At 38.4% G+C, this 16,413-nt stretch overlaps 1 protein-coding gene across 4 annotated transcripts in view; it reads right to left on the bottom strand.

Moving 5' to 3' along the window:
• kif16ba (kinesin family member 16Ba) overlaps positions 1-15,724 on the bottom strand; it is a 215,214-nt gene extending 199,490 nt beyond the window's left edge. For 2 of the 4 annotated variants that reach the window (XM_039738080.1, XM_039738082.1), the window contains exon 1: positions 15,388-15,724. In XM_039738080.1, coding sequence (XP_039594014.1) covers positions 15,388-15,434 — 47 coding nt within the window. In that variant the 5' untranslated portion in view covers positions 15,435-15,724. The remainder of the gene's footprint in view (positions 1-15,387) is intronic. The other 2 variants (XM_039738083.1, XM_039738084.1) reach the window with 1 other exon arrangement.
• Positions 15,725-16,413: the final 689 nt, after the last annotated feature.

The following is a 16,413-nucleotide window of genomic DNA, read 5'->3' as shown; positions in this document are numbered from 1 at the left end:
CCAGGCACTGTGGCTGTGACCATATTTAGTTTCGTACAACTGATCCAGTAAGAAAGGTATTTAAAATATATGAAACACTTCATCTTATCTGCAACCTGCTGATATGGGGACTACAGTATCCCAGCCGCCAGTGTGCTTCTTCTGGCAATGCACACATAGTTTAAATAGAAGCAGTGATAAAATAGGCATATCATCAAAGGTAGCAACGGCTGCATTTTTTTTTTCTCAACCACTTTGGGATAATGTCATTGTCTTGCTGATTTACAGCATTTATCTTAGAGCTGTTATTTCTGAACTTTTTTGGCCTTGGGACACAGTATTGCCATTGTAAGTTCATTGATGACCCATAGAGAGCATCCGAAGAGCAGAGAAGTCTCTCCCTTTGTGAATCAAGCCCACTTAGAAAATTGGGGTGAGGGGGACCCCTTGGTGAAATGAGTGCAGTTAAAAATGGAGAAAATATCATGCTGTGCTGCTGATTGATTTGACAGATCACCAGTATGTAACGTGACAATAAATCTGAGGTAAACTGATTACATTACATTTTTTCCAACAGTGCCTAGCCTTGTAATTCTGAAAACGCCAACACTGTTTTCCACCTGCATATCATCATTAAGTTCGCAATGCAATTTAACAATCAGCATTAAGCATTAAACAAGCTTAATTTTTTTCCACAGTATAGCTGATAGAGATGCCGATGCCAGTAGACATTTATTCAAACCTACTTTATACTGAAGCATTACTATTTAGACTTAGACATTAAAGAATCAAGATTTTTCACAGTTTTTAAGCTTGATTCAATCAACTTTAAATCACCTTTGTAACATTACGAAATACTGCTATTGATGATGTCCCCTAATACGAAAGTCTCCTTAATGTGGGTCAGAGTTAAGGGAAAACATAAGCAAGAGGTGATCATCTTCCTCTCTAATAATAAAACCTAAACTCCTCCCTGTCACCATCCTAGGAACACTGGACAGGAGGCTGACAGACAGAAAGAAATCTACTTTCCATGGTGAATATGCACATACACTTGGTACAGGTCGTTGATACCTTTGGTTCCCCTGGGACCAGCTGAATGGTTCCTCTTAACTGAATGGCTAAACACCCCTTCACTCCAAAGGAGTGCTGGACTTAAGTAAAGGACAAATATACAGAGGCTTTGGGTGGGAGTTTACAAAGGAGCTGAGAAACAAAAACAATAACAGCCTATAGTGAAAGGATTAGACTTTCCCAAAAACCTCTGCTCATAAAATAAACAAAGAAATTACTTAATCTGCAATTTCCAGAGGATAATGTAAGGAAGATTTGTTCTGCAAAAAACTTGAAAAAGGCTAATGCTACATCTTAAAAGTGCAGCAATTCAGTGTCATAGATCCTTGAAACACAGGATGTTGCCTACTCTATATGACAACACGATGCTGTATCAAACCATGATTGTAACACGTACAGAATACGTTAAAATTATCAAGATGTATAGTATGATAAAAGAAACAGCAAAGGAATCATATCATGTGCCTATGATTACATGTAACACAATAATGAAAAAATAATGATTACATTACAAAATGGCTTGAAAAGTTCACTTTGTACCATAACCCAACTAAAAAAGTAAACAGTCTGACATAACATATAGTTCATGCTGCAAAGAGATTCCGGGTTGCTATGGGTGATAAGTGTCATTTATTATCTCTCTTCTGTTTCTTTTTCCGGTTTCTTTGTGGTGGCGGCCTGTGCCACCACCACCTACTCAAAGCATCATGATGCTCCAACATTGATGGACTGAAAGCCAGAAGTCTACGTGACCATCATCATCAGGTCCTTCCATGAAAACCCTAAATACAAAGAGGACTGTTTGATTTATGTTAGGTAGATTGCCCAGAGGGGACTGGGCGGTCTCTTGGTCTAGAACCCCTACAGATTTTATTTTTTTTCTCCAGGCTTTGGAGTTTTTTTTTGTTTTTTCTGTCCACCCTGGCCATCGGACCTTACTCTTATTCTATGTTAATTAATGTTGACTTATGTTTATCTTTTATTGTGTCTTCTATTTCTCTATTCATTTTGTAAAGCACTTTGAGCTACATTTTTTTGTATGAATATGTGCTATATAAATAAATGTTGATTGATTGATTGATTGATTAATTTCTTGAGAAATGTGTTAAAAGTAGCCTAACAAAACTATAAGGTGTTAAAAAAATGCAACTTATTTGTGGGCTCCATGAAAAGATAACTAATGAATTTGTATCTTTGTGAGAGAAGCTTAAATAATTTTTATCCATACATTGAAAAGGATAAGTGAATATGCAACTGCAGTGTTTCCCTTTTTGTTTTGTTTTTTTTCTGGCGTTTGCACATATTGACGCAATAATTCATGCTGCTATAATTAGCTTCTTAAATCATAAATTACATGTCAGGAAATTAAGAATAAATTGAAGAGCTTATGATAAAATAAAGCAAATATAAAAGCCTTCAGCAAAACCACAAAATTAATAACATCATATTGTCTTTGTACACAGATTTCTTTCATTTCACTTCATGGTCTAGAATAAAAGGGGAAAAAAGTGTCACTACTAACTGCTACAGCCACCAACGCCTATATTTGTTTATCTACAGGGACTGGCCTATCTCGTGTTGAACAATTCCACAGAATTTGCAGACAAAAATTCTTCTTAAACACACATAGAGCCAAACAAGGAATAGTCTAGTATGACCTGCATGGTCCTGTTTGGTAGCTGGGCGACAACAGAAAAGTGAACATTAAATACTTTAGCATATTAGGCAATTAATAGGAAAATGAATTCACATTCTGTTTTTTTGGCATGATGCATCAGCTAGAAAATGAGAGAGGTAAAAAAGAAGAATAATGTTAATATATACTGGTATATATAATTATTGAGTTCCCTTCATTTAATACTTTATGAATCCCCTTTGTCGGGATAACAGGTTAGAATGTTCTCCGATAATGCTTAATGAGGTTGGAAACTCATGACAAGGCATCTAAGACCACTACTCCATAAAGGATCTCCCTAGAACCTTCACGTTTCAAGGTCCACATTTGTGGACTCTCCTCTCCAGCTCATCCATTAGATTTTCAATGGAGTTAAAGTCAAAGGACAGGGTTGGCCATGGCAAAAAGTGTGCTTTGGATCAGTGTTCTGCTGGAATATCCCGGCCCTATTCAATTTAAACTTTCTGGAAGAGGCACTGAGGTTTTAATTTAATATCTGCTGGTACTCGTCCAGATCCATTATAGAAAAAGATCCAACACCATACTTCACTGCGGGTATGAGGTACTTTTCTGCATACCAGTCATTTTCACAACGCTAATCCAACCTCTGGTGTTTTGTTACAATAAAACGCTACTTTTGTCTCATCTGACCAAAGAACTCTCCCAAAAAAGTTCCAATAATGTCTGACAAGCGACAGGCACTTGGAGTTTGTTATTTGATGACAGCAGAGGATTTTTTTTTCCAGCTACCTTCCCAAACAAGTTATGGTAATGTAGGTGGCATCCAATTGCAGTTTTGGAAATTTTCTAACTCTAAGGCCCAAGTAACATCTTCAAGTCTCCATCTGTGATCTTTGGAGATTCTCTGGCCAAGAAAACCCAACTCCTCACTGTGCATGGTGTTAACAGTGACCCACGTTCTCTTCTAGGCCAATTCTTAACATCTCCAGTTGCTTTAAACTGATTAATTACTGGCCTGATAGTGGAATTTGGCTCTTTCAACCACTTAGCCATTTCTTACAGCAATTTACATGAATGGTGCAGCTCAACAATGTTTTGTCGCACAGCATTTCTGTAGTTTTCACCTATTGTGATGGATGAATGACTAAGGGAACTTAGCCTGTGAACCCCTCATATCTATACCCTAGTGAAAGAAGTAGTTGTGGCTGAGCACTTAAATGTTCCTACTCAGATGAACTGTAAAAATAAAACCGCATGAATGAGAACATAACTTAGATTTTACTCACATGATTTTCTAGGTGTGCTGATAATTTGTTTTATATTAAAAATATCTTTTTCTTTACAATTATTTGCTTCAATTAAAAAGTTAGATTCTTGTTAATATTGTGAATGAAAGATCAACAGGATAAACAAAGACATTTTCTTCACAGCCCATTTTAGTTTTATCTACCAAGGGTGCTAATATTAGCGGAGGGAACAACACACAACCCAAGTCAATATCATAGTTCTATTGGATATGCAGATACATCAGAAGTACAATGTAGCTAACAAAGTATTACAGTATACAACATCGCTTTTTTTTTTTTAACCAGGAGCTGATATTATTAGACAAACTGAGCTGCTTACTGTTGTACATGCTACATACATTCCTTGGTGTGAAAGCTATGGCAGCAGAATTCCATGTTAAAGCGACATTCAGCAATGTTAGAAAGGTGATTTTAAGTTGATTCATTCTTCTTCTTCTTCTTCTTTACAGTAAAGGTAAAAAAAAACTAGTGATGCCCCAGCTGATCAGCCCCCCATCTACAGTCATGGCCGAAATTATCGGCACCCCTGGAATTTCTCCCAGAAAACTGTTGCAATTACAAATGTTTTGGTATACACGTGTTTATCTCCTTTATGTGCATTAGAACAACACAAAAAAAAAAAAAACTGAGAAAAAAAGCCAAATCTGACATCATGTCACACAGAACTCCAAAACCGGGCTGGACAAAATTATTGGCACCCTCAACTTAATATTTGTTGCACACTCTTTGCAGCAAAAAAAACCTGAAATCAAGCGCTTCCTATAACCATCAGCAAGCTTGTTACACCTCTCAACTGGAATTTCCAACCATTCTTCTTTTGCAAACTGCAAACATGATTGTATATCAACTGATTTTCACAAAAAAACACTTGATTGGTGATCTGTAATAGTGAATGATCATAAAAATTATTATTTTTTTTTTTTTTTTAACATCTACTTTTCTAAGCTTTACGATAATTTGTGGCGCTTTTAAATATATATTTTTTTTACTTAGACAAACGGTGAAAACTACTTTTCTTAAATTACCGAAAGTTTAGTTTCAGATAAGTATATTTAAAAAGGGGCAGCACGGTGGTGCAGTGGTAGCTCTGCTGCCTCGCAGTAAGGAGACCTGGGTTTGCTTCCCGGGTCCTTCATGCGTGGAGTTTGCATGTTCTCCCCGTGTCTGCGTGGGTTTCCTCCCACAGTCCAAAGACATGCAGGTTAGGTGCATTGGTGATCCTAAAATTGTCCCTAATGTGTGCTTGGTATGTGGGTGTGCGTGCCCTGCCCGGGGTTGGTTCCTGCCTTGCACCTTGTGCTGGCTGGGATTGGCTCCAGCAGAACCCCCGTGACCCTGTGTTAGGATATAGCGGATTGGACAAGGACTGACTGACATTTACAAAGAAATTAAATAATATATCAGCTGGTAATTATGAGAAGCATTCTCTTTCATGTCATAAATATTATAGATAAAAATTTTCTGTACATATTTTATTAGGAAAAAAATGTAAGGTAACTATTTATTTTACAATTTTTATGGTCACTGAACAATAAGCCTATAGAATTTAACTTTCTCAATAAAAAATGATGAGGTAACACCTGTGGTCTATAGTTCAAATACTGTATAAAAATACAAAGTAAACACTTTGATATAGAATATAAGGCTTCTCTGCATCTAGCTATACAGGAGGTTAGTGTAAAAAAAATCTTAAAGGGGAGGAAATCTCATCAGAGAATTCCTAGTAAAAACTGCAAAAACTCTTGACTCTCCATTAGCATCAAAGCCTAAACTTTGCCTAAAAAAAAACACAACAAAAAAGAAAGTTACTAATGAGTTTTCATTCACACAAAAACACTATCCTGTCTTCTTTTTCACCACACTTGCTCGATTGCTTGATATGCTTCATTCTGTTCAATCATGGCCTGCCTCCAGCAGTTAATTTGTGGTGTATTTTTTCCTTTTACTTTTTTTCTCTTTTTTACTTTCAAAAAGTACTTAACACTGATCATTCATTAGTATTGCAAGTTTAATGACGATAAGTGGGTGGACATTGGTATTGGCTTTTCCAAACTCAATGATATGCGCTGGAAAAAAAAATATTGTAATCAGTTTATCACTTGTTTATTGTCACAACCCCAGTCTGCCAAAGTGATTTTAACTTATTTCACCAAAGGGACCCCCATCTCCCAGCTCTTCAGATTGTGCTCAATTCCCAAAGGGCAAAAAATCCTCCACTCTTCAAATATTGTCTATGGGTCCCAAGGTCACAAAGGTAGAACTACTCTGAGGTACATTTCATTCTTTCACTGGATTACAGCATTTATCCCAAAGTCGTTAAGGAAAGAAGAAGAAGAAAAAAAAAAACAAACCAGAACAGAAAAAATGTCATGTTTGCTAATGCTCTTAAACTTCCCCCAAGTCAGCATTTGTACAAGTTTGAAGATAAGATATCGGTGAGTGTGTAATATACACTAAATACCGTTGTCACTGGTTCATGCTGGATCAATTACACATAATTCACTACGCTCACAGCCAGAGCACCTGGCAAGAACTTGCTAAACAACTTTTCTTTGAGCTTCACCAAACTTTGCTCCTTTCGCTTTGCTTCTGCAGACAACCTTCTGTTCCCACTAGTGCATTATTAATAACAAATATTAACAAGTAAAAAAAAAAAAAGTGCAAGAAAGTTTTGTTTTTTCTATATCACCAAAATTCAGTCACATTCATCAATGCATTTTTGAGATTTTAGTGTCATTTGTTTTACCTACTGTGGGAGGCCGTTTACCCCTAAATAGTGATACACTGAAATGTCCTCCATTAGAGGATATCTACTGCCTTAGATGTACCATCTTGAAAAAATCTAGCTTTTTAGTTAAATGGGAAAGAGTGTCTCTGTGGACGAATAACTGAGTCAGTCAGTCAACTTTACATTATAAATTAGAAGTATGGCTTTCTAATTTTTACTCATCAAATCATACTACTGTTCTTCTTTTGGCTGCTCCCATTAGGCTTCGCCACAGCAGATCATCTGTTTTCATAATTTCCTATCCTCTTCATCTTGCTCTGTCACACCCACCATCTTCATGTCCACTCTTACCACATCCATAAACCTTCTCTTAGGCCTTCCTCTTTTCCTCTTACCTGGCAGCTCTATCCTTAACATCCTTCTCCCAATGTACCCAGCATCTCTCCTCTGCACATGTCCAAACCAATGCAATCTCATCCCTCTGACTTTGTCTCCCAAACGGCCAACCTGAGCTGGCCCTCTAATGTACTTGTTCCTAATCCTATCCATTCTCTTCAGACCAAATGCAAAATTTAGCATCTTTAACTCTGCCACCTCCAGCTCTGTCTCCTGCTTTCTGGTCAGTGCCACCGTCTCCAACCCATATAACATAGCTGCTTTCACTACCGTCCTATGGACCTTCCCTTTCACTCTTGCTCATACCCGTCTGCCACAAGTTACTCCTGATACTCTTCTCTACCCATTCCACCCTGCATGCACCTTCTTTTTCACCTCTCTTCCACAATCCAATCCACAATTATTCTGTACTGCTGATTCCAAGTATTTAAACTCATCCACCTTTGCCAACTCTACTCCCTGCATCCTCACCATTCCACTGACCTCCCTCTCATTTACACACATATTTTGTCTTGTTCCAACTGACCTTCATTCCTCTCTTCTCTAGAGCATATCTCCACCTCTCCAGGGTCTCCTCAACCTGCTCTCAACTCTCACTACAGATCACAATGTCACCCACAAACAACATAGTCAATGGGGACTTCTGTCTAATCTTGTCTGTCAACCTGTCCATCACCATTGCAAATAACAAAGGGCTCAGAGCTGATCCCTGATGTAATCCCACCTCCTCCTTGAATGCATTTGTCACTTCTACCACAGACCTCACCACTGCCACACTTCCCTCGTAGATATCCTTTACCACACACACACACACACACACACACACACATACATACATACTTCTCTGCCACTCCCAACTTCCTCATACAATACCACAACTCCTCTCGAGGCACCCTGTCATATGCTTTCTCGAAATTCAAAACGATACGATGCAACTCCTTCTTGCCTTCTCTATACTTCTCCATCGACACCCTCAGAGTAAACATGGCATCTGTTGTGCTCTTTCTTGGCATGAAACCATACTGCTGCTCACGAATCATCACCTCACTTCTTAACCTAGCTTCCAATACTCTTTCCTATAACTTCATGTTGTAGCTCATCAATTTTATCCCTCTGTCGTTACTATAGTTCTGCACATCTCCCTTATTCTTAAAAGTCGGTACCAGCACACTTCTTCTCTACTCCTCGGGCATCCTCTCACTTTCCAAGATTGCATTAAACCAGGGATGTCGAACTCCAGACCTGGAGGGCCACAGTGGGTGCAGGTTTTCATTCTAACCATCTTCGTAATTAGTGACCAGTTTTTGAAGCTAATTAAACTTCTTTAGCCTTAGTTTTTATCAGCTTCACTCAGACCCCTTATTTGTTTTTTCCTTAATTAGCAGCTAGACAGTAATGAGACATAAAACTAAACCTAAAAATAAAGAAAGGTAAAGATCTCAGTGAGGTTGATCTCTCAGGTCACCAAAATATTTTGACAGTGTTCTTAGAAAAAACAGAATATTAACAGTTTTAGAAATGTCTGCTGTGGCAGAATGAGAGCAGCAACAAGCCATGGAACTGAATAACGGGTTTAATTAACAACAAGAATTGGCATCTCATGAAGAAACTGGTTTGTTTTGAAATTTGCTGGAGTTTGAAGCCCCAATTTAGCTGGTCATCTGTTGGCACGTTTCACTTCTCAATTCTGCTTGGCAGTCATTCAATGAAGAAAAGAATCAATTCAGAAGACTTAATCCATAAAAACAGGGCTATTAAAATAGGGGGAAAAAAGTTAATAAGCAGTGAAAACTGGACACTGATTAGAAAAAGGATTACAAAGAAAACCTGTAGCCACTGTGGCCCTCCAGGCCTGGAGTTTGACACCCGTGCATTAAACAATCTGGTTAAAACTCCACTGCCATCTCACCTAAACACCTTCATGCTTCCACAGATATGTTATCTGGACCAACACCCTTTCATAGCTGTCCTTACTTTCTCCTTGCTAATCCGTTGCACTTTTTGATTCACTATCTCCACATCATCCAACCTTCTCTCTCTCAATCACCAACTTCTCAAAGTACTCTTTCCATCTGCTCAACACATTCTCCTAGCTTGTGAGTTCATGTTTCCATTTTTATCCTCTATTACCCTAACCTGCTGCACATCTTTCCCAGCTCAGTCCCTCTGTCTAGCCAAATCAGTACAGGTCCTTTTCTCCCTCCTTGGTGTCCAACCTCTCGTACAATTCATTATACACCTTTTCTTTAGCCTTTGCCACCTCTCTCACCTTATTTCCTTGTACTCTTGTCTACTTTCTGCATCTCTCTGACTATCTCACTTCTTCTTCTTCGTCATCCTCTTCCTCTGAATACTGTATGCTGTATCTGAATCTGTGCGTCCCCATTCCACCACCAGGTTTCCTTATCCTTCTTCCTCTGTCCAGATTTCACACCAAGTATCCTTCTAGATGTCACCCTTGCTACTTCTGCTGTAGTTGCCCAGCTGTCTGGTAACCCTTCACTGCCACCCACTGCCTGTCTTACTTCCTCTCTCAACTCCTCCTTACAGTCTTCCTTTTTCAACTTTCAACATTTGATCCTTGGCTCTGTCCTCACTCTCCTCCTATTCTTGGTATCCAACATCATCCTACAGACCACCATCCTATGCTGCCTAACTACGCTTTCCCCTGCCCCACCTTCAACAATAATACTTTCATGTCAGTACAATAGTAGTTCAGTTAGGCTTTATTTGCTGACTGCTAACGCACATGTAATGGCAACTACTCACAAAAGTGTAGAACACTCAATTGCCAGCAAAATCATGGCTAGTAATCATGCAGGAGAAGTCATATTCCTTTTGTGTATTAAGTTAGATACTGGTAATACTCCAGCAAGTAAGTTACCATTTATCTTGCATAGAGAGCAAATTCCAATAGTTTTAGCATTTGCTATAACTATAAATAAATCTCAAGCCAAAGTTTTGACTGTGTTGGATTATACCCCTGAACCGATGGCGAGATACTGAGGTGTGGTTGAGTCACCATAGTGCTGCTATTAATAACTCTAGGTGTAACAAAATCTGCAGCAGACTGCAATCCGGGAACATACTGTACACCTCTACTTATGTCCATGAATGAAAACAAAATCTAAACCATTAACTACCTCTATTTATTGAAAAATGGACCCCATCAGACTGCAGACCTCTTAATACAAATGAGGAGATACACAATACTTTCATATGAGACAACTGTGTCACTTATCAAGGTCCTATAAGAAAGGGACAAGTCTTTGACATTGATGAACTACCTTGGTTAAACGTGATGAATTGAGTAACATTTTGCAATTAATCATGATTAAAAAACATAACCATTTGACAGCTTTAAAATATATATGCTGTCTATGTACTGTATATACTGTACATATATATTTTGTGTATTATGTTATATGTGAATTTACATATTTTTTGTAATAATGCCATTTTAGAGAGATGGTTCATTACATTGCATTCAACTCCTTTACATAAAATCTTAGGTTAAAACAAGTTAAGGACAATCATGTAAGCATGTGAACATCATATCACTTTTGAATTCAACTTTGTTTCGCTCATATGTGCGTTAATATTCATTTCTTTGCTTAAGGTAATATACACGTCATGCTACTGATTCTGTGTGCATTCTTTGGCATTGTACTTTAATTGAGAAATCATTTTTTTATTGTAGAGTATATAAACCATCATTTATTATTATCATCATTTACTATTTTAGGCTCCTCAAGCTGAAGATCCACAAATCATCCGATACAACAGTGACTCTTTTGGCTAAAAAGTGTCACTGTGTCCCGGACACCAGCTACCTTTCTGCACAGGTGGCAACAATATATCCTAGCACTGAGCAGAGTAGTATTTTAAGACAAAACTTATAAATGAAATAAAATACACCCAGTTGTTCACTATGCAAGGTTAATAGCTGTATCTCTTTTTAATGCTCGATTTAAATCAATCTCTTGTATTCTTCTATCGGTTGGCCAAGATAAAGGTGTTGCCTTCAAGTCTGATACATATTTTGTAACAAGTGACTTTAGGTTGTTATAACAATTGCCAAATGATCTTAAAAAATATTTTTTAATTATATGTTAAATTCTGTATATGCTGTAAGTTAACTAGCTGCGTGTGGTCTTTGGGACAAAAATACAATCCAAAGACTCCCTAGTAGTTTTACTATATTCGTGAACTTGGAGAGGCGTCAGCTAACTCTTAAGAATAACCCAGGGCAGAGGACGTGGAGTTCTGTTAATCTTTGTCTTGAGAAAATACCTCCAGATAGACAATGTTTTTAGTGAACACTTCAAGCCTTGCCCTCCGTTGCCGAGGTGTTTCACTTGCACGTTGTTAAGCCATGGCGTTTGTTTCCCTTTGACGTTGTGTCTCTTCATCTGTGTCATTAGCAGGACGTTAATGTTTCACGGTGGCATTTGCTGCACAAATGTCTTTCAAAGTGAGGAGTATGTAAGCGCCAAAAAAAACGTAAGAGAGTATGCAAGAGCATCTAGTGGCTGAGTGTAAGTAGAGCAGACTGCTCTATGCACACACATACTGTATACACAGGTCTTTCATTTAATATTATACAGTCGACCCTTGACATACGACCGGCCTGACATGCGAACAACTTGATTTACGACTAAAATTTTTGTTTTGATTTACGACCAACATTATAACATTACAAACCGAATGCAGTCACATGTATCCGCTTGTGCGATTGTAAACAAACAGCTGAGAGCGTTCGTAAGCATCAGTCAGAGCCCAGATACACGTGTTTGTGAACGTAATTTTGGTCGGTGCAGTGATTTATCTGTATATATATATAATTCACTAAGACCATGGCAAGCAAGAAGCATAACTGCTACGGAAGAAAGAGAAAGTAACGAAGGTAAGGAAAGCGATTGTTAAATGATGTTAGCTAGCGGGCTGGCGCGGCACATGATGAGGTCATCAGGCTGAGTCAGCACCGCCTTGCTTTGGAGTGTATTATTACAGCAGTTCACAACACGACCAGCTTTGAACTGAGTGCTCGACTACTGTCATTATTAACTTGAGAAACAGCGATCACAATCGAAACGAAGAAGGAAATTGTGCGGAAATATGAGAGTGGCGTTCGTGACCGATCTCGCTAATATGTACAGCATGTCGAAATCCACCATCTCGACAATTTTACAAAGAAAAGATTTGCATAAGGAGGCTCCTTCTACACAATAACCACCTTCTGTTTCAATCTCCTCCTCCTCCCTTCCTGCTGCCCGAAGGTGTCAAATTAAATGGTGAGTACAGTGTGAAATTGTTGTTTCTGGTTGGCTAGGCACTTTTTATAACTTTTTGGTTAGTACATTAGAAAAATTATTGGCGTTTTGGTAAATTATGCACATTATACAACCCTTTTTTATTATGAAAAGGTTAAGTAAGTGTTGCTGTGGGAGGTTCGGAGCGCATTATGGGTATTTCCATTATTTCTTATGGGAAAAATAGCCTTGACTTACAACCAACTTGAGTTACAACCAGCCCTCGCGAACAAATTGAGTTCGTAAGTCAAGGGTCCACTGTATATATGTCTAATTGGTACTATATGTTACACCAGAATAATAGGACTTTTGATTTTGGTTTCAAAATACTTTTCAAATCTTTAAATTGAGTATCTGTTAGTGAATACAACATGCTGGGCTATGGAGTCAAAGTCAGAAAAAATTACTGGGTTAATGGAATAGGAGTCAGTAAAACTGCACCAACCCCAACTCTGACAAAGTGTAAATTGTAACATAATGTGTTAAAATTTCCAGCTTCACATATACTGATTCGATTAAACTATTTTTTCTTCTAGACTTTTGGTAAAAATATAGATTCTTTTTTAATTTTGCAAGTTCATTCTTATGTTTAATGCTATTAGTGTTTGTAAGCCACTGCACCATTGCTACAGTCTTTAAACTTTAACAGGTTAGATTGCTAACGAATAGCCTAATGATTCACGCTGGTAGTGAAGAGTTGCCATGTATCTTGCAGGTTATGTGGTTTCAATCAACATAATAATTACATATATTTGTCTAATTACAAATAGAGGAGTCAGAGTTGGAGGCATCATTAATTGAGGAGTTGGAGTTGAAGGTTATGTATATCAGCTCTACAGCCCTGATAATTACTGATAATTGTTAATTTTTAATTATATGGAAAAAATATATTGTAATAAAAGTTTTGTCCAACCTGCCCTGCCCATTATAAAGTACTACTGTAATTTTCTGTACGTTTAATTTCACTCAGTCAATGTAATAGAAATGGCTTCATTTTACAGCTAAGATACTACAACACAGGAATAAAAAAAAAAAGGAGTTGTAATTTGTTAATGACATTTCCAAGTTTTTCCTTTTGGTTATCTAGTAATATTTTGGACTACTGTATATGATTAACCACAATTCTAGTAAAAATTATATTAAGTTATATTTAAATTACAAAATAAATAGATTATGTTTGGATATGCACAATTATAGCAGTTCACTCCCCCTAAATTGTATTTTTGTTGTTTGTAAAGTTCTTTTAGACTCTGTTAATAGCCCCACAGTCACTGAACACACACGTAAAGAGACTTACATCAGCAGCTGCACATTACAGCTGAAAGACAAACAAAGCACAGAAGTGAAACGCCCATCTGCACAAATCACTTGTTAGTAGGAAGTGAAAAAAAGAACACTATGCCTCTGATATTGAGTATCAAAACAAATGTGTTCTAAGAAGGAAGTGCTATGTTACTAATTGAGAGGAAAAGAGCACCACACAGACACACGAACAAGCCAAGTCTGTAGTTATTATGATGGTTCAAAAACAAAAAAAAAAAAACATGTGCCTCTACAGAATCACATATGCTGCTCAGATCAGTTATTTCAAGCACAGATCATCTGTAAGTGTATGCTGAAAGTGTTCGAGACAAACATCTGAAGTCCATCCAGCCATCCATTTCCTAACCCGCTGAACCCGAACATAGGGTCACGGGGGTCTGCTGGAGCCAATCCCAGCCAACACAGGGCACAAGGCAGGAATCCAATCCCGGGCAGGGTGCCAACCCACCACAGGACACACACAAACCCACCCACACACCAAGCACACACTAGGGCCAATTTAGAATCGCCAATCCACCTAACCTGCATGTCTTTGGACTGTGGGAGGAAACCCACGCAGACACGGGGAGAACATGCAAACTAACATCTGAAGTGGGCAACATAAAAAAAAAAACACCTGCTCAGCACCTGAAGAGGAATCTACCCCCATGAAGCTTCCCTTGAAAAACTGTCAATGAAAACACAAACTAAACTTTTAAGGCATAAACAATCATTCCAATTCATTTCCTCTATATCAGCATCCATCGAACAGCAGAACTGAGTCTCATATTCTCAAAGGGGCATCAGCTGCCAAGACAGTTCTAACAATAACAGCTGCAAAGTCATTCTCTCCACTATACTCAAGGTGGTTTTGCTCCAACCCTAATGAATATTCAACCTTCTGATAGGCATTCAACTGCAAAAGTTCTCTTTTCATTTAGTCTCTATATTCAGGATTTCTATATAAATATATTTAACATTGAATCACATTTCTTATACTGTAATTACCATGTTTCTTTGTATCTCCTCTTTGAAATATTGACTGACTGAAGCAACAGCAGGAGAAAGAAAAAAAAGAAAAACAAGTGCTCTTCAGATTTGTCTTTTTTTTCTTTCTTCCCCCTTTTTTGACATTAAACATGCATAACCTTGATCATCTTGTAAATAATTAAATAAATGTTCAGCTACTATTCCTGCATTCCTGGTAAAAGAATGTTAACTAGACCAACTGAATAAACATTTTTGCTGAAGAAACGGTGATTGACAGGACATTTGGGCTGGGGCGGAGCACACAAAAGAGTGCCTCTAGGGACTCGAAATCCTGAGAGTTCACAAATTGTTAACTGTCACCCAACTACAGCACCGCCTTCATAGTGCGGATGAAGCAAACGCAGAAATCAAAGTTGACTTGTCACTATCCACAAGTAACCCGAGCACATGAGTAACTAAAGGAGAACAAGGCAAGTTGGGTTAGCACAACTGACATAATACATTTGTTGACAGCTGACACTGTTCCCAACAAACGCTCCGTGTCCCAACTAAAGCCCAGAATGACTACTGAGCGGTCCATAACTACGGGAGATACGCTGCACATCAATTCAGTGTTACCTCGAAGTTAAACATGTCCCTGAGAAACTTAAGTGTGCCACTTACCGCCTGTTCATAGGCCTCAGTCTGACGGCCACTTTCACTGATGCCATGACTCATCCCCGTCCCAGTCACCTGTAAGCAGATCAGAGGGACCGCCAACAAGAAGGTGACATGAAGCGAACGGCCCGCCGCTCCAGGCTCTGGAAAGGCGCTAAGCCAGCGGAGCACTCGCTTACTTTAAAGTCTGCAACATCGACAACTGCTTTCACTTGTCTCTTCTGTGACCATCGCTCACGAGTTGCTGAAACACCTCTGTTTCCACTACAATTTTCCCGAAGTCTGATCGGCACTACTTCAATCAGCTGATGCAGCGAACTGGTGGCGACGGAAGTCGACAGGGAACAAAAAAGACGGCCCTTCTAAGACGATAAAAAACTTTGGGATCTAAACTCCTCCCGTGCGCTGAAAAGGGTGCGCACTAGGGCGGCGAGAAGTAGGTGTGCATCCTTGGGGAAAAGTCCTGCAGGTGTGACATGGAAACGACTATTTATTGGTCTTGACGTAAATATAATGTTGACCGTTTGTACACTTTAGTATTGTAAAATTTTGATAGAAGCAGAACAGCTTAGCAGCGGAGCCAATGCGCTACTGTATGTCTAAAACGTCTGTTAGTTCTGTTTGAGTTTGTCTTCAGTCTGTTAGATTCAGCTTCCTTGCTCGTCTTAGAAGGTTAACACATCAATCCCTACAGATTTTATTTTTTATTTTTTCGGAGTTTTGTTGTTTTTTCTGTCCCCCCTGGCCATTGAACCTTACTCTTATTCGATGTTAATTAATGTTGATTTATTTTGTTTTATAATTGTGTCTTTCATTTTTCTATTCTTTAATATGTAAAGCACTTTGAGCTACTGTTTGTATGAAAATGTGCTATATAAATAAATGTTGTTGTTGTTGATCAATTGTCAGAGATAGCCCATATATTCACTTCATTGTAGATTTTGTAAGGACTGCTGTAGAACCATAATCAAGTTAAAAGACACATTATTCGCGTTAAATTACAGTGCCTTCTGCCCCACAGTTTACAATAAC

Source organism: Polypterus senegalus, chromosome 16 (assembly GCF_016835505.1).
Source record: "Polypterus senegalus isolate Bchr_013 chromosome 16, ASM1683550v1, whole genome shotgun sequence".
Classification (NCBI taxonomy): domain Eukaryota; kingdom Metazoa; phylum Chordata; class Cladistia; order Polypteriformes; family Polypteridae; genus Polypterus; species Polypterus senegalus.
This window is presented reverse-complemented; position numbering and strand designations above follow the sequence as displayed.